General features: G+C 61.5%; 4 protein-coding genes across 5 annotated transcripts; 1 reads left to right on the top strand and 3 right to left on the bottom strand.

Annotated features, from left to right (window-relative positions):
- Nucleotides 1-157: 157 nt before the first annotated feature.
- On the bottom strand, nt 158-4,175 carry LOC104576113 (aryl-hydrocarbon-interacting protein-like 1). The gene is made up of 7 exons (XM_088538470.1): nt 4,080-4,175; nt 3,736-3,915; nt 3,466-3,654; nt 3,219-3,395; nt 2,933-3,074; nt 2,210-2,445; nt 158-196 (listed from the first exon to the last, which is right to left on the bottom strand). The coding sequence occupies exons 1-7, from the start codon at nt 4,173-4,175 to the stop codon at nt 158-160; spliced, it is 1,059 nt and encodes a 352-aa protein (XP_088394596.1).
- An 853-nt stretch (nt 4,176-5,028) lies between these two features.
- Nucleotides 5,029-10,224, bottom strand: TAF7L (TATA-box binding protein associated factor 7 like). 2 transcript variants are annotated; one of them, XM_088538455.1, is made up of 11 exons: nt 10,105-10,224; nt 9,796-9,874; nt 8,811-8,944; nt 8,309-8,435; nt 8,126-8,184; nt 7,035-7,107; nt 6,539-6,655; nt 6,117-6,305; nt 5,929-6,041; nt 5,602-5,661; nt 5,029-5,197 (listed from the first exon to the last, which is right to left on the bottom strand). In XM_088538455.1, the coding sequence occupies exons 1-11, from the start codon at nt 10,168-10,170 to the stop codon at nt 5,153-5,155; spliced, it is 1,062 nt and encodes a 353-aa protein (XP_088394581.1). In that variant the 5' UTR covers nt 10,171-10,224; the 3' UTR covers nt 5,029-5,152. The 2 variants fall into 2 exon arrangements, with proteins under 2 accessions (XP_088394581.1, XP_088394580.1); XM_088538454.1 differs by having other exon boundaries at nt 5,929-6,305.
- Nucleotides 10,225-10,308: 84 nt separating this feature from the next.
- LOC104576115 (magnesium transporter NIPA2) lies at nt 10,309-13,109 on the top strand. The gene is made up of 5 exons (XM_088538452.1): nt 10,309-10,468; nt 10,568-10,624; nt 11,229-11,319; nt 11,443-11,603; nt 12,484-13,109. The coding sequence occupies exons 1-5, from the start codon at nt 10,330-10,332 to the stop codon at nt 13,098-13,100; spliced, it is 1,065 nt and encodes a 354-aa protein (XP_088394578.1). The 5' UTR covers nt 10,309-10,329; the 3' UTR covers nt 13,101-13,109.
- A 1,785-nt stretch (nt 13,110-14,894) lies between these two features.
- On the bottom strand, nt 14,895-15,820 carry TIMM8A (translocase of inner mitochondrial membrane 8A). The gene is made up of 2 exons (XM_088538432.1): nt 15,655-15,820; nt 14,895-15,424 (listed from the first exon to the last, which is right to left on the bottom strand). The coding sequence occupies exons 1-2, from the start codon at nt 15,775-15,777 to the stop codon at nt 15,263-15,265; spliced, it is 285 nt and encodes a 94-aa protein (XP_088394558.1). The 5' UTR covers nt 15,778-15,820; the 3' UTR covers nt 14,895-15,262.
- Nucleotides 15,821-16,748: the final 928 nt, after the last annotated feature.

Raw genomic sequence — 16,748 nt, forward strand, 5'->3', positions numbered from 1 at the left:
GCACTTGGCTGTTTCAGTCCAGCCCAACGCGCGCTCCTGCGAGCGCCGTCCCCGCTCGGAGCAGGGATGCCGGAGGGGGTCTTGGTCCCGCTGGGTTTTGCGGGGAGCAGGGCACAGAGAGCCTGTCCTCCCTGCTCCATCCCCCCTGGAGCCCCTCTTATCCCGGCTTTATGTGCCCCGCTCCTCCGATGTTGAGCTGGATGCAGGAGCGGAGCAGAGGGGACGGGTCCGGGCCTTGGTGGCTCCCGGACCCCCAGGCTGCCGAGTAGGGCTGCGTTATGTCGAGAAAGCTGCAGAGTCAGGTGCTATAGGGTCGAGAGGGCCAAGATGCCAGTCCCCGTGGGGCTGGTGGGGACAGAGGTGCTGGGCTCTGGTGTGGGAACCAGGCCGGCTCCGCGGGGTCCGTGGGCGCTCGGGAAGGAGCATTGGGGCAGGGGCGAGCGGGCTGGTGTGCGGGGACCCAGGGGCTGCGGCGCCGCTCTCCTCGCTGCTTCTCTCCATGTCTGCTCTGGAAAGAGAATAAATTTGTATTTCTACCGAGAGCTGCCTTGGGCTCTTCTTTGTGCGTGGTCCTCCCTGGCTCCAGCCTTGCTGCTAGCTCCCTGCCCTGGGGAGGCCCCGGCCTCCCCTTCCTCTTCCCGCAAGGGACTCCGCACCCTTCCCCGGCTCCCTTGGTGTTGTTATCCATACTGCAGCTCCCGCAGCTCCGGGCTGCGGCAGGACTCGGGGCCCAGCGCTCGCCCGGGGGGCAAAACTGGGGCCATGGGCAGCCCCCACTGCCCTGAGGGGCCCCAGCCCATGTGCGGCCTCCAGGGACAGGCTGGAGCTCCAGGCGCGTGCAGGGACAGAGCCAACATGTGCTGCCACCAAAGAGCTTTTATTTCCCAACCAGAGAAGCTCCGCGCGGCTGCGGGGCACTGGGGCTGGGGTCCTGCCCCTGCTCATGGCCCTGTGCTGGCCCTGAGGCCCCAGCGCTGCCCGTGAGGGCCTCTTCTTCCTTGGCCCCTTCCCCAGCTGCTTCAGGACAAGGATCTTCCACCCGCCCAGCCTGGAGCGTCTCCTCGGGCCGCAGGGACATCCTGGTGGCACCAGCCAGCGGTTCTGGAGGGGTTTCCCCTTCGCCACCTCCTCCTGTGACGCTCCCTGCATCCAGCCCCCCAGGGCCAGGCTCTGCCCCTGGCTCCAGGGAACCCTTGGGGCAGTCTCCGTCTGCGCGGGGGGAGCCGGGCCCAGGGGCTTGGCCATGTGCTGCCCCCACGGTGCCTTGCTCGGCTCTGGGGGCTCCCTGCGCTGGTGCCGCTCCGAACCCGGCCTCTGCCAATGCTCGTCCCAGCCCAGGCCCCTCGGGCACCACCCTGAGCCCGGCCTCCCCTGCTGCTTCTCTGAGCCCGGCCTCCTGCAGAACCTTTCTGAAACCAGCCCCCGCTGGAGGTCCCTTGAGCCTTTCCTCCTCCAGCCCCCTCCTGAGCCCAGCCTGCTCCGGAGCCTCTCCAAGCCCGGCCTCCGCTGGAGTTCCCTTGAGCCCTTCCTCCTCCTGAGCATCTCTGAGTGCAGCCTCCTGTGCCTCTCCCAACCCAGCCTCCTCCTGAGCCTCTCCAAGCCCGGCCTCCACTGGAGTTCCCTTGAGCCCTTCCTCCTCCTGAGCACCTCCAAGCCCAGCCTCCTCCTGAGCCTCTCCCTTCCCAGCCTCCTCCTGAGCCTCTCCAAGCTTGGTGTCTTCTAGAGCTCCCCTGAGCCCTTCCTCTGGAGCCCTTCTGAGCCCAGCTTCCTCATGAGCCTCTCCAGGCCTGGTCTCCTCCTGAGCCTCTTCAGGCACAGCTTCCTCCTGAGCCTCTCCAGGCCCAGCCTCTGCTGGAGTTCCCCTGAGCCCTTCCTCCTTCAGAGCCTCTCCAAGCCTGGCTGCCTGCGGAGCCCCTCCGAACTTGGCCTCCTCCGGTGCCTCTCTGATCTCAGCAGCCTCCACCGCTCCTCCGAGCCCGGCTGCCTCCTGCCCTCCTCGATCCCCGTCCCCCTTTCCCAGGCCCGTGGCCGCACTGTCCTCCTGCCCCATCCCCACCCCGCTGTCACCTCCATTAACACCTGCCCCTATCCCCATCCCATTCCTCCCTGCTGCCTCTCCTCGCTCCACGTCGCCTCCCAGTGCTGCTCCTGGCTGCCCGGGGCTCCCCAGCTCTGCTCCATGGGCCCTGGCCGGCTGCTCTGATGCCACAGCCCCCGCGGGCGCCGTCTCCGTGGTCCCGGGCGCCTGGAAGAGCCCCCGGTAGCGCTTGCGCTCCTCCACGTGCTTCTTGCGCATCCTCTCGCCCAGCAGCTTCAGCTCCTTCTTCACGGCGGCCGCCATGGCGGGGTCCAGGTGGGCCGCGCGAGCGAAGTCCTCGCGCGCCTCCCGCTCGTTCCACACGGCCGCGTGCGCCTTTGCCCGCTTGAAATAGGCCTTGGCGTTGCCTGCGGCGGGAGCGCAGCACGCGCTGGTGTCCCGGAGCGGGGCCAGGAGCCACCCCGGGGACATAGAGAATGGGCACCATCATGGGCAGGGACACAGGTGCTGTTGTGGGATGGGGACACCAACACCACCCTTGGCAGGGGCCCTGGGACACTGGCACCATTGTGGGTTGTGGACACTGGTACTGTCATGAGCAGAAGGATGGGGACATCAGCATGGTGAGGGCAAGGGGATTGGAGATGTGGCACCTTCACATGCAAGGGAGGGGAGCCAGAGGTGCCACCATGGGCGGTGGGAATAGGGACAGCAGGACCAACATGGGGAAGGGGCCACCAGCACCATCATGGGCAGGGCAATGGGGCCACCAACCCCATCATGGGGAAGGGGCCACCAGCACCATCATGGGGAAGGAGCCACTAGCTTCACCATGAGCAGCGGGAACCAGAGCACCCGTGGGCCGTGGTGGGAGCAGCGTGGTGGGCACGGTACCGTGGTGCTTCTGCAGCAGCTCCGTGGTGTGCTCCAGCACCTCGTAGTACTCGCCCAGCTCCAGCTGGCACTGGCAGTAGTTGAGCACCAGCGGCGTGACCAGGCTCTCCAGCTTCAGCCAGGCCTCCTCCCACGGCTTCTCCTGCCCCAACAAGAAGGTGAGGAGGACGCAGACGGGCAGGACCCCAATTTGCCGAGGAGATGTGGAGTGGGGCAGAGTCTGGCCCCCTGGGGAAGGCAGGGGACACTCATGGCATCCCCAGGTTGGTCGGTGGGCACCGCTCACCTTGGCCTGCAGGTTCCTCAGGCAGATGACGGCCTCCTGGTACTTCTCGGCCGCTTGGCGGAACTCCTTGCGGAGGACCAAGCGGTTGCCCTCGCTGTGCAGCACAGGCACCGCCGCCAGCTTCTCCTCCTTGCTCATGGCCCACGTGTCCCGCTTGTAGGCCCAGGGCTCCTCCACCTGCGCCGGGGCCACGGGGCTCAGCCGGGCGCTCCGGCCACCCGAGCCCGCGCCGCCCCGCTCGCCTTACCCGGAACAGCTCCATGATGAAGATGAGGGGCTGCGGCGTGCGCTGCAGCTCGTCCAGGTCGGCGTAGCCCGTGCTGTGGTAGTCGAACATGTTGCCCATGCCGCAGCGGTGCTTCTGCCCCTCGAGGGGGTCGCGGCCCTCCACGATGCGCCGCATGCCCTTGGACACCAGCGCGTACATGCCCGTGTGCTGCGGGGAGGAGGCTCCGCTCGTCCCCACGCCGGCCGCGGCTCGGCCACCGCCACGGCCGCCCGCCGGCCCCGCACTCACGATGGCGTCGCACCAGAACTCGGCCACCTCCCCGGGCCGCATGGAGCTGAGCAGCGTCTCCCAGATCTCCAGCTTGAACATCTTGCCCACGATGATCTCCATGGGCATGCCGGCCTCCCGGCTGTCGTCGATCACCGTCCGCTCAAAGTCGTCCTTCAGCGTCTGGAAGTGGAAGGTGATCTGCCCCGGAGAGAGCGACGGGCGCTGCCACACGTGTCCCCCCATCACATCGGCTTGCGAGCAGGGTACGGCCGCTGGGAACCCAACCCTGGGGTCAGGGGCAGGGATGGAGGGGTCCAACCTCCCCCCTTCCCCTCCAGCCTTTGAGGCAAGGACCCGTTTACCTTGCTGCCATCCTGGAACTTGGGCAGCTCCCCTCGGCCTCCGTGTAGGATCTTCTTCTTGACGCCCTCCACGTTCAGCAGGTAGGTTTCCTCCATGGCCAGCTACGGACACCCCCGGGTATGGGGCACACGCGCTGGCCCTGTCCCCGCTGAGCCTCTGCCTCAGGGCATCTCCTTTCCTTGACTCTATGTCCCCCGGTGCCACCTCCTGGAGCTGCCTCCGCCCTGTGCTCGCTGGGGAGGGGCCTGGAGGCAACTTGCAGCAGCCTCTTCTCCTCCTTATCCCCCTTGGCACCCTGGAGCACCCCCTTGCTGAAGCCCAAGACCCTCCGTTGCTGCCAGCTGCCGCCTGGAACCGCTTCTCTAATCCTCTTCCCACCCTGCCAGGTTAATCTGGGATTTGCCTGCCTCGGCGATGAGGAATTAAAGAAACTCCCTAATCAGGAGGAGTTGGTTTCTTCATCAGCTTGAGCGCGGGTGGGTCCCCTTCACACGCAGTTGCCCTTTGATGCCATCGCGGGAGCAGCCTCTCCCTGGCAGGAGCCCAGCAGGGCTGGTGCAAAGAGGAACTTGGGGCCTGGCGGGTCAGGCACAAGCTGAGCAGGGGCATCGCTCACCTGCCCCCAGGGAACACGAAGGAACAGGATGGGGCAGTAAACGGTCCTTTATTGAGCCCACTTTGCAGACACAAACCCACCCCGAGCGCAGGAACAACCTCCCACCAGGCGAGAGCCCAAGTCTGAGGTCGATGAGATGCAGAAAGCTGCATCCCAGGGGCCCAGCAGCCCCAGCACCCCACAGCCTCGGGAAAATGGTCCTCAATGTTTACAGTAAGTCCCCATCATTCTGCTGCTCTCATAGGACCAGTCTCGTTGTCTCCTCCAGCCCCAGCAGCTGGATGCAGGAGCAGCCACGTGAGCAGCTCTGGTCCCAGAGCTGTTGGCAGTGCCCTGGCGCGCGCCTGGCAGCAGAGGGGTAGGACCAGAGCAGAGGCAGGCGACGAAGGGCACTTCCAGTGTGGCACCAGCTCTGCTCCGAGGCACAAAGACCTGCTGCTCCGCCAGGACTGCTCCTCACTTCTCCATGAGAGATTCCAGCTGCTCCTGCAGAGAGGTCATCTGGGAAGAGGGAGAGGTGTCAGAGCAAGGCACTGCCCGTCCATGCTCGCATGGACTTTCCCCCTCTGCAGAGCCTGCCCTGCCCCACAGCGCAGCGAGCAGGGCTGCTGCAGCAGGGGCTGCTCTGGAGAACCCGGCTGGCACCAAACTGCTGCTGCCCGACGTGCTCTTGGCGTGGGGTTTTAGCTCAGGAGCAATGCCAGCACCCCTGGGTGTACAGCTGGGTGTGCTCACACACACAGCTCCGGGTGAGGTGGAACCCAGCCTGGCTTGCAGCACTGGAGCTCAAAAGCAGGCGACGTGGTACAAAATTTAGGAAACTCCATGAGGCCAAACGTAGAGCTGTGACTTTCAGCGGAACCTCCTTCCCCAGGACTTCCCGCTCCATCAGGGAGTTTTCTCACCTGCTGCTTCTCTCGCTCCTCCTGCTGCTTGAACTCGTCCAGCACGGCCTGCAGGCGGGTCTGCAGAAGCAAACACAGCAGAGCCTGAGCGGCGCCAGGCCCAAACTGTGCTCCCTGCCAGCCACCCCACGTCCCGCAGGGCTCCCGGCTCGCCTGGCTCCGTGGGGAAAGCTGCAGCGTGTGGCCACACTGCAGGGATTTTTACCTCACCCACAAATGTCTCTGACATTCCCAGGGCAACAGCTGAGGCAGTTGGCCGGGTCCGAGGCTAAGCTGCTTCTGAGCAGAACACAAGCCTAGAAGAAGAGGCCCCAGGAGGGCTCTCACCTTGAGGGCCAGGTTCTCCACCTTCATGATGAGATCCTCCTGGCGCTTCCGCCTGTCCTGGGTCTCCTGGAGTTTGCTCTTGAGGTTGTCGATCTGTTTCTGGATGCCCATGACTAGAAGAGGGAGCGAGCTCAGCCCCGCAGCGGCGGCAGAGCCGGGCACACGATCCCGCTCTGCCCGGGGCTCACCGATCTGGTTGGACCCCTCGTTCTCCTGCTGCTGCCCATCCGACTCATTCAGCTTGTCCTGCAGCTGCCTCTCCAAGTCCTCCTCCGTGTCCATGATGTTCAGGTCCTCATCATCATGATGATCCCTCTCATCCTCATCTTCGCTGCTGCTGCTGATGTCGTTAAATATCTCCCGCAGTTCGTCGTGCTCTAGATGGTGCCAAGGGAGAAGAAAAACCCACAGCTGGCAACAGCCCAGCACCCCTCACCTACTGCTACAGCAAACGGGGACCTGTTCCAGCCACTACAGGCTTGGGGCACACCTGACCTCGACCGTCATCCATCCTCATCTCACCTGTGTTTGCCCCATGCTTATCCCAGGGGGAATGGGGCCAATGGATTCATTTATGGCTAGGAACAAATCAATAACCTTCCCACTGTACCTGAGGAGCCATGGCCCTGTTTGTGCCCGGACATCCCTGGGGAGGAGATGTCCAGGCTCGTGAGGGAGCCGTGGTTATCCACTTCTTTAGTTTCATCTTCAGCAATGACTTCCCAGCCTGGCAGCAGCAACAGGAGGAGTCAAGGGAAAGAGACAATCGTGGGAGATGGAGTACAAGGGAAAGCTACAGTCTGCAGGTCACTGTCCCCCCAGGTTTTGCTATGGACACCCATACAGAGACACCCTGGTGTTGGCTCTCTAAGGTCTGTCCTCTGCTGTTACTTAAGTCCAGATCAGCACACGTACAGTCCCCAAGGAAGGTCACCGTGGGGAAACAGGCTTTGAACAAGCCCAAGTTCTGCTCTCCGTGCCACTTGTGAGCGCCTCTCCCAATCTCTCACACCCACACGCAAAGCCAAACTCGTCTCTCCTTCGCACAGCTCCAGATCACACCTACTGCCCCCTCCTTGAGCATTTTTTTCCTCCTAAAAGGATACGGACACTGACGGCTTCAGCGTCGGTGCTCAGGAGACGCTTCACCTCTTTTTCCACGTCAGGAGACTCAATGTACTGGACCAAAGAGGAGAAAGGCAACAGAGACACTGTTAAATACCTTGTGCAGGTTCCTGAACGCTGCTCGGCTCCCAGCCTCCGCTGCTGGACAAAGCCTTATTTTGAGCCTCTCTTTTTGCTTGGCCTTCACTCATGCTCCACCCAAGAAGTTATTTTTGCATCTCTAGAAACAGCTTCATCTTTTTTTCTGTAGAGAGCTCCACAGTGGGCTGCATATTGTCACCTTCCTTCCACTCTGGCAGCCGTCAACACTGCTTATGAAATCAGACATTCTGTGTACACTGAAAACGCTCAAGGTGCAACTCACTGATGGAGAGTCGTCAACTCAAGTCCTTCCCTTCTCCATCTAAAGAAGGTTTCATTCTTCACATTTAAATTAGCCAGGGATCTTAATGAGTGACAGCACCTCTTTTTTGTGGGCTATTTCTGCAGTGATTTTTTTCCCAAGTGTCATGCATTGTGTTCTCAGAAAGAAACTGCAAAGCAAGAAGACTGAAGTCTTCCAGGCCTCATGGCACTGCATCTTCCCAACACCTTCCCTGGCTTGTGTATTTGCCCAGAGACAGTCTCCGAGCTCCATCTGTTCCCACTCCCCCAGCTGAAATGACAGTTATTCTATTTGTAGGGTTACTTGCTGGGAAAGTGATGGGGATTTCAGCTGGAAAAGCAGCAGTGAGTGAAGACTCATTTGCAGGTGACTCCTCCTTTCTTCTGTATGGGCATGAAGGGACATAGGGTGGCAAGGCCACCACAGGAGAGGAGTCTACCCATCCTCCGCCAGGGAATTTCCTCACCTCAGGGGCATCTTGGAAAACAGGGAGGAAGCAACCAAGGAATTGTTCAAAGGTACTAGTCTCCCTTCTCCCCCATTTCTGGCAAGGAAACATGTAAAGCAGTGTTAAGAAATTCCACGTTTTTCCAGACCGATGGACGGCTGGAGCTCTAATGCCTCCACTTTTCCGCTCTTTTGTTACTGCAAATGCACCTCTATCAGCACGAGAGAACAACAACTCACCTTCTTCTTAGCTGTTTTCCGGAATCGTCTCTTCCTCACATTTTTCAGGGGAAGAGTAACTGCAACAGAGGAAACAGATTGTGCGTGTCAGGAAGCTGGTGTGAGGGGAGAGTTGGGTCTGGCAGGCCCGAGGAGCACCCTGCCCAGCCGCGGGGTGCTGGCGTGGGCCGAGCCTCTACTCACTGCCGTGGTTCCAGATGAACTTCTTCTCTCTGTCCTTGTCCTTCTTCTTGTTTGCCTTGGGGTCGGTGCTCACGGTTTGCTCTTCCAGAGGCGGGTAGAGGTCACCATCCACGGTGCAGACAAGCATCTGGAAGCCCCCCATAAACACAAAACTTGCTACGGCCACGCAAGGGCCAAAGGATGCGAAAGCTTCTCAGGAAAATGAACAGTGACTTTCCATGCAGTTAGGATTGACACGCATGAGGGGATGAGAAAAACAATGTTTTCCAGCCAGCTTGGCTCGTGGCTAAGCACAGCTGCTGCTAAGCTGTTACAAGGACAGTAGAATTTCATGCTTCGGAAAAGGGAGACTCCCAAATACCAGGCAGGAATTTTAAACAGGCAATATTGTGAGAATACAGAAACAAGCCTTGTTATGAAATTAGCACTGTCAAAGCATCCTGGGATTTTCCTGGAGAAGGGTCATTCCTGACAAACGGCAGCTATGAAGGACAGCTCGTACCTGGCAAATATCCGCTGTCTTATAGAAGGTTTTCTTATCGATGGTTTTCAAGCTCTCAATGATGCAGGGCAGATCCACCAGCTTGGCTGCCAGCGGAACCCGATCCACACGGACAATCCCATGGCGCCCATCCGCTGTGGGAAGCCAAAGGAGAAGTCAGTGCTGTAGAGGGCTCGCTAGCAGCCAAACAGAGCCTTATATTCCCAGGAAAAAAAGAAACACAGGAGAATAATTTACAGGGAGGAATTAGGAAAATGCGAGGTCTGTGCAGTTTCACTTGTGGGCAATCAAAGGTTTAAAATACTTCTAGGAATGTGGTCCCTAGTCAGAACAGGGGGGCAGACTGGTGGGTTTTGCACCTACAGATGGAACTAGAGCCGTCTCATGCCTGGGAATGAGCGAGGAGAACCCTCTCCTGGGGCCCCTCACTCACTGGATCACGGAATAGCTGGGATTGGAAAGCAGCCCTGGAGATGGCCTGGCCCAAGCCCCCTGCTCAAGCAGGTCGAGCAGAGCAGGCAGCCCAGAATGCTGCCCATTTGGGCTCTGAATAACTTCCAGGGTTTTTACGGCTGATGTTTCACCTGATCTAACATTTTCGCCTCAGAATCACGAGCCTTTTCAATGGGGAGCGGGAAGTGGAGATAAAAACACCCATTTCTGAGGCTGCAGAAATCGGCAGGACGGGGCCAACAGGGGTTTGCTGAGGCTGGGTGGCCTCATGGGGAGGAGATGGGCGGCTCAGCATGGCCGGGAGGCTCCATCGCACTTTGGGGAGCGTGTAGGGTCAACAGGCCCTTCCACAGCAGAGGCGGCTGCACAAACCAGAGCCGCTTTTCCTCGGGCACATTCCTGCCGCCGAGGCTGCGCGGCCTCCTCGCGGGCAGCTGCGTCCAGCAAAGCCGGTGCCGGCACGGCCTGAGGAGCCGCGGAACAGCCGCGACCGGAGAGGCCTCCGGTTCCAGCCCCGTGCCCGGGGGCTCACCGTGCAGCTCGATGGTGAGCCGGTCCTTGAGGTTGACGCTGCCGGACTGCACGGCCCTGCGCACGCTGGACGCGTATTCCTGCGGACGGGACGAGACATCAGCGCAAAAACAACCGCCAACCCCTGCAAACGGCGCCGGAGCCGCCGCCGCCGCCGCGCGGTGACCCCGCTCCCCCCGTCCCGTAACTCCCCCCTGGCGCTTCCCGCTGCCTCCCGGAGCCTCAAAGCCGGCGCTGGAGCCGCCGGTTGCCTGGAGCAGCCGGGCCGCGGCCTGCCCCGGGGCCTCCCGCCGCGCCGCGCGGGCCTCACCGGCGGCAGCCGCAGCACGAACTGGCTCTCGAGCTCGTGCGGGGCGTCGTCCTTGCTCTTGCTCATCCCGCCGCCTCACGGAGCGCCCGGGCAAACGGCGGCGGCAGCAGCGGCGGCGGCTCCCCCCTCGCAGCGGGCGGAACCGACAGCGGCTGCCGCGGGCCCCGCGCCGCCCGGGAGGGTTTCGGCGGCGCACCGGAAGCGGCGGCGGGGCGGGCCGCCGCCATGGGCGCCGCGGGCGGGCGCCGGGGCTTCCCGGCGGGGCTGGCGCTGGCGCTGGCCTCGAGCGCCTTCATCGGCGCCAGCTTCGTGCTCAAGAAGAAGGGGCTGCTGCGCCTGGCGCGCCGCGGCCGCGTCCGCGCAGGTAGCGCCCGCCAGCCCCGCGGTTTTGCTCCCCCCCCAAAAAAAAGTCGCTCTTCTCTATAAGCTCAGCCCGCGTTTCTTGTCGCTGTCGCCTCTGCAGGGCAGGGAGGCCACGCGTACCTGCGGGAGTGGCTCTGGTGGGCCGGGCTGCTGTGCAGTAAGTGCTCGCGGGGGGGAGAGCCGTTGTCGCCGGCTGTCGGGGCCGTCGGCGACTTTGGCCACTCGGGTTTGCGCCCCGGGAGCCCTCGGAGGGCTGCCAGCCTGGTCTTAATTCCAAGATACTCTTAAAGGCTCCTGTGTTGCCAAGAGGCTCGAGGAGGGCCTGAATGGGCTGCCCTGGCCGCAGCGCTCAGGTGACACCCACCTTGTTACAGCCCTTACTGACATTCCTCAAACAGGCTGTTAACGACCGTTTGTATCTGCTTTTACCCCTTGTGGGAGCTGTATAAGAGGAGGGCACGATTTAGAAATACATATCAGGCCAAAACTTCCCTCAGCCTTGAGGACAACATGGATTTTTTTCCTGTTGCCGCCGCTCAGTGGGGTAGATGTGGAGCCAAGAGCCTTCTCTTTCCAAGAGAAGCGACACCCGAGTTTTGTTTGTTCTCATTAGCACAGCCCTGGGGTGCACAAAACACCCCAGAGAAACGGAGTGCGCTCGGATGGAGACCAGGCTGCTTTTCTGACCACCCTCGGGCTCGCCCGGGGCCGGTGGCTCCTGCCCTGACGCTCTCCGGGTCCTGACAGAGCCTCTCTTGCAGTGGGAGTCGGGGAAGCAGCGAATTTTGCTGCCTACGTGTTTGCACCTGCGACGCTGGTGACGCCACTGGGCGCGCTGAGCGTTCTGGTGAGGTAAGAAACGTCCGAGCCCCGTCTGCTGCCCCTGCAAGGTGAAGGAGCTCCTCTCCTCTCTCCCACCCCTTCCTTCCCTCTTCCCTAACTGGATTTTAGGTCTTTTTGCTTTATGCCTTGCAGTGCGGTGTTGTCTTCCATCTTCCTGAGCGAGCAGCTGAACGTCCACGGGAAGATGGGCTGCGTGCTGAGTATTCTGGGCTCCACGGTGATGGTTATCCACGCCCCGCAGGAGGAGGAGGTTTCCAGCCTGGAGTCCATGGCAGAGAAGCTGAAAGATCCAGGTACTCAAATGAAGTTGGGTCCAAGCGTCACACTTGGAGATGACAGTGGCAGGTAGGAATCTGCACCACGGTGGAGGGGACACGTCCCCTTCTCCAGGGTTGCAGGGAGGCCTCTGTGGGATCTCACAGTGTGATGGATTGCTGGTGGTCAAATGTAGCATTCACAGTTATTTGACATGTTTTTTGTACTGTGCATCCCCGAGGAACAGGCATCAAGAACATCCCAGCTACCCATCAACAGGCAGGACTGGCCTGAGGCAGTGCTGGGGTAGGAAAGGGACTTGTCAGGACGTGCAGGTGGCTGAGGGAGGTCACAGGAGGAACGTCAGGTCAGAGAGGGTGAAGATGAATGAGGTGCAGGGAGTTAAGCCCAAGATCAGGTCAGCCCTGATATTTTTATCAGAGGATGAATCAGAGGGCAAGGATATGAATTGGGCAACAGCATTAACAGCAGAGTAACCAACAGGAGATTAGGAAAGAACAGGGAGAAGAGAAAAGCAGAGTGATGGGTAAGTGCTGCTGTTCCCTCAGAGTGCTCTGGCAGGGTCTCCCTCCTGTGAGGTCCCCCTTCCCCCTTATTCCTACCTCAACCTGCCAGTTCTGCTGGTCCTTACGAAGCCCCTGGCCCAGCTGCTGCTTCCACGCGTGTCCCGCGCAGACTGACTCGTGGCGTGGAGCTGCGCTCGGCTCCGTAAAGCGCCGCCATCTCTGCAGCTTTGGGCAGCCTGGAGACTGTCTCCAGAGCCCAGGCCCTAAGGATGGAGAATTAAGAGACAGACGGATGGGACAATGGCCACTTCTGCCTGTCCCTGCTCGCTGCTCAGTCACATCAGTTGCTGTTCACTGCTCTGATACAGCTCTTGATTCCCCTTTCTGCAAGGGTTCATCGTGTTTGCCGTGTGCGTGCTGGTGAGCTCCCTCCTCCTCATCTTTGTGGCTGGCCCCCGTTACGGACGGAGTAACGTCCTGGTTTACGTTTTGGTGTGCTCTGCCATCGGCTCGCTCTCCGTGTCCTGCGTCAAAGGCTTGGGGATTGCCCTGAAAGAACTGTTTGCTGGGAAGCCAGTCCTGAAAGAGCCGCTGGGCTGGGTGCTCCTGCTCTGCCTCGTCGTCTGCATCAGCGTCCAGATCAACTACCTGAACAAAGCCTTGGACATCTTCAACACGTCGGTGGTGACTCCCGTTTACTACGTGCTGTTCACCACTGCGGTCATGACGTGTTCTGCCATCCTCTTCAAGGAGTGGCAGCACATGGTGCTGGACAACGTGGTGGGCACCATCAGCGGCTTCCTCACCGTCGTGTGCGGCATCTTCCTCCTGCACGCCTTCCGCGACGTGTCCTTCGCGCCCGACCTCCTGCCGCTCTTCCTGCAGCCACGCAGGGCACACGCGTGGAGGAGCGCGGACAGGCACCGCTCCTGCCAGCACCGGCCTCTCCTGCCCTCGGAGGACAAAGGCGACGAGGAGGACGAGGAGGAGGAAGGGGAAGATGTGTGAGGAAGCCCCTGAGCTCTCTGCCTGCTCTCTGCGTAGCTCTTCTGGGCGAGCTTCACCCCTGCTGCTGGTGCCTGCGGTGCCCGTGGCAGTTAGTTCCCTGCCACCCAGCCCGGGCACGCGATCCGTGACCTCCCGCCACCCGAGAGGCTTCCTGCGGCGAGGCAGGAGCGTGGCGGGGTGGCCGGTTCCTCCTCGCTGCTCCTGCACGTCAGGAATCAGCCTGCCCTTGTGGGGACACGGGCTCTGCACAGGGCTGCAGCACTAACACAGTGCTAACCCTTACTGAATGTAAAGACCGAGCGTTTAGGGAGGCACCAAAGCATTTTTTTTCTTTGAATAGTTAGATTAACATTTACAAAATCTAACATGGTGCTAAGATTAGGTGGAGAGAAGATGGGTTCCTTGGTCTTAATACCCAGGGTATTGATTCAAAAAAATCCTCTGTAAAGGACTCTTCTGCTCACTTTGCTAGAGTTTATTTACAGATTCACAGCCAAGAACAGAACACAGCCAAAACTGGAAAACCCCCTTGGTGCTGCCACATGCTGCTGTGGCTCTTCTGGAGGCAGCAACCTCTTCATGCAACTTGTCTCCTGTGCAGGTAGATGAGGCACCTGCTTATGATACTCTATTAAAACGGATTTGATCAGTTACCAAGTGACACGTTTGTACTGAGCTGGGCTGGTACGGAGAGGCACGAAGGATTATTGGGGAGACAGAACAGAGAAACTCCAGGTAGGAGCAGGGTGGGGAATCGTTTGCTGTGGGAGTAGGAGTGACCCAAGAGCTGGTTACGGAGCTGTTTCCGGAAGGTGACTAGACAGCGGGATCCTCACTTACAGGAATTGCTCTATGTGGTTTTAAGATGAAGCAGACCTCCCTTTAAACACAGCCTGACCTTACCCCTAGGAAAGCAGCCAGGAACAGGACAGCTGGGCCAGTCACCTCCCTGCCTCCTGCTCCCAGGTAGACGTGTCCGTAGGAACGGGCTGGCCAGGCTGCTCCTGCTCGGGGCCTGGGGGATGGCACGTGCATCCGGCAAGGACTGCCCTGTCTAAAGGTATTTACCAGCTTCACCGTTTACAAACCCATCTAGCAGTTTCCCACGCAGAGCTCGGAGTTGCTCCCCACTAGTTACCTGGGTTGCTGTGACATGGGCACCCCTGGAAGCTCTGCTCCATTTCCAGAGGGGACACGCACAGCAGAGTGGTGCTTTCCCAGGGGCCTGCAAAGTTTTGGCGCTCCAGTCGCATTCCGAGGGGCAAAGTCCCAGAGGACGGACATTGCCCTCCCTCTAGGGAGCTCCACAGGTAAAGGTAGAGCCAGCTATAAGGTAGCTGGTTCATTTGTTTTCCCTGCATTTAAGAGTCTTTCTGCACAAAGTGTTCCCTTGGAGAAAAGCATGTACCTCACTGGAGAAGAAAAGGCCACAAAGATTTTGTTCATGAGACCAAATTCAGAGAGCAAGAAATCAGAATTTGCAGCAGTCCTTTTAGCCACACCACAAAGAGTCCCTCTCCTCCTGATGCTGCAATATCAGGACTGCCAGGAAGGAGGGGGAACGCCAAGAAAGCAACGTCAGACTCGGCCAAACCTACCTGAACAAAGGAGAATCTCATGTTAAAAATTGACCCAAATGATATTTATTACATGACCAGGAGAAAGCCGTTAATGGAGCAGATCAGTATGAACAGAGCTGCGCCGCGGGTCGAAGATTCGCCCCTTGGCCGCAGGAATGACTTTACCGTACGGAAGCCCTACGGTGTTTCCCCATCACGGCGCTGCTGCGGGGACGATGGCGGCCGTGCCCAGCGAGCCCCTCTCGCCGCGGCCGCGTGCGCCCTGCAGTCCCGCTGCTCTCCCTCGAGCCGGGCCGGTTGCGAGCAGCGACCGCGCGTGCGGTCCCATTTTAAGGCAGCGTTTGTGGGTTTGTTTTGCCCGCGTTTTGGATTCACGCGGGCGTCGGGAGCAACCCCTCGGGGCGAGCGAATCCAGCCCCGTGCGTGCTCACCCCCGGTGAAGTCCCCCGTGCAGCCCCGGCGCGGACGTCCTTCCTGGCGGATGGGGATGGGGGCGGCACAAGAGGAGCGAAGGGGCTCTCGCCGGGCGGCCAAACGTCCGCGGCAGCGGCCTCTGCTCCGGGAGCCGCGGCGGGAGCCCGCTCAGTCGGACAGGCTCTCCGAGAAGGCCGACTTGGACTTCTGCGTCTGCTCGAGGCGGTTCAGGATGAACTGGCTGGTGTCGATGAAGCGCTCCACGCAGTTCACGAAGCAGGTCTCGGCGCGGCTGTCCAGCTTCGGGCCGGGCTTGTCCATGCACTTCTCCTGCACCGGGCAGCGCCGCCGTCGGCACCGGCAACACCGGGAACCGCCCCCCCCCCCCCCGGTACCTCCCGCTCCCGGGGTTCCCGCCGGGCACCCCCTCCCTGCGCTGTCCCAAGGTGGGGGGCTCCGTGTCGGGCCGGTTTAACCCCCCGCTCCGCCGCGCGCCGGGCCAGGGTGACCCCGCTCCCGCCCGTCACCGGGCCCGCGCGGCCGCCGCGGTGCCGCCGTACCCAGCAGAGCTCCGTCATCTGGTGCACGAGCTGCTGGAAGCGCTGCTTCTGCGTCTCCACCTCGATGAAGCGCTGCAGCTGCGGGTCGGCGGCGCCCAGACCGCCGCCCCCCGCCGCCTCCATCCCCGCCGCCGCCGCCGCGACCTTCACGTGCCGCGCCGGCCCCGCGCCGCGCATGCGCCGCGCGGCCCCGCGCCAGCCCCCCGCGCATGCGCCGCGCGCGCAGCGCGCATGCCCGCGCCGCAGGCCACGCCCCCAGCGGGGCGGGGGGGGCGGGGCCGGTGCTACGGCGGCCCCGGCGGGGGGGGCAGGAGCCACCGCGCGGAGCGGGAGGCCCCGGGACGGGGACCCCTGCGGGGAGCGGGATGTCCCGGGGATGGGGATGTCATGGGGATGGGGCCCCCGCGAGGAGCAGGGTGTCCCGGGGATGGGGATGAGGCTCCCCGCGAGGAGCGGAAGGTCCCGGGGATGGGGATGAGGCTCCCCGCGAGGAGCTGGAGGTCCCGGGGAGCGGGAGATCCCGAGGAGCGGGACGAGGCTCCCCGCGAGGAGCGGAAGGTCCCGGGGATGGGGATGAGGCGGTGTCCAGTGCTCTGGGCTGTCCCGGGGACGAGGCTCTGTCACAAAACTGGGGCCATCCTGGTGAAGGGTGACAATGCGCCGTCCCTGTGACCGGAGTCCTCCTCGTGACTGGTGACAAGGCTCCATCCTGGTCACTGTGGCCATCCTGGTGATGGGGGCCGTCCCAGTGATGGGTGACGAGGCCAGTGACTGGGGCTGTCCTGGTGACGGTTGACAAGGCTCCATCCTAGTGACAAGGTCTGTCCCAGTGATGAGGCTCTGTGACTGGGGCTGTCCCAGTGATGGGTGACGAGGCTGTCCTGGTAACTGGGGCTGTCCCGGTGACAGGTGACAAGGCTCTGTCCTGGTGACCGAGGCCATCCCAGTGATGGGTGACAAGGCTCCATCCCAGCGACCAGGACCCTCCCAGTGACAAGGCTCTGTCCTGGTGACCGAGGCCATCCCAGTGATGGGTGACAAGGCTCCATCCCAGTGACCAGGACTCTCCCAGTGACGAGGCTCTGTCCTGGTGA

Source organism: Tinamus guttatus, unplaced genomic scaffold (assembly GCF_059628265.1).
Source record: "Tinamus guttatus ecotype Peru unplaced genomic scaffold, ASM5962826v1 Tinamus_guttatus_pri_ptg001087l, whole genome shotgun sequence".
Lineage (NCBI taxonomy): Eukaryota > Metazoa > Chordata > Aves > Tinamiformes > Tinamidae > Tinamus > Tinamus guttatus.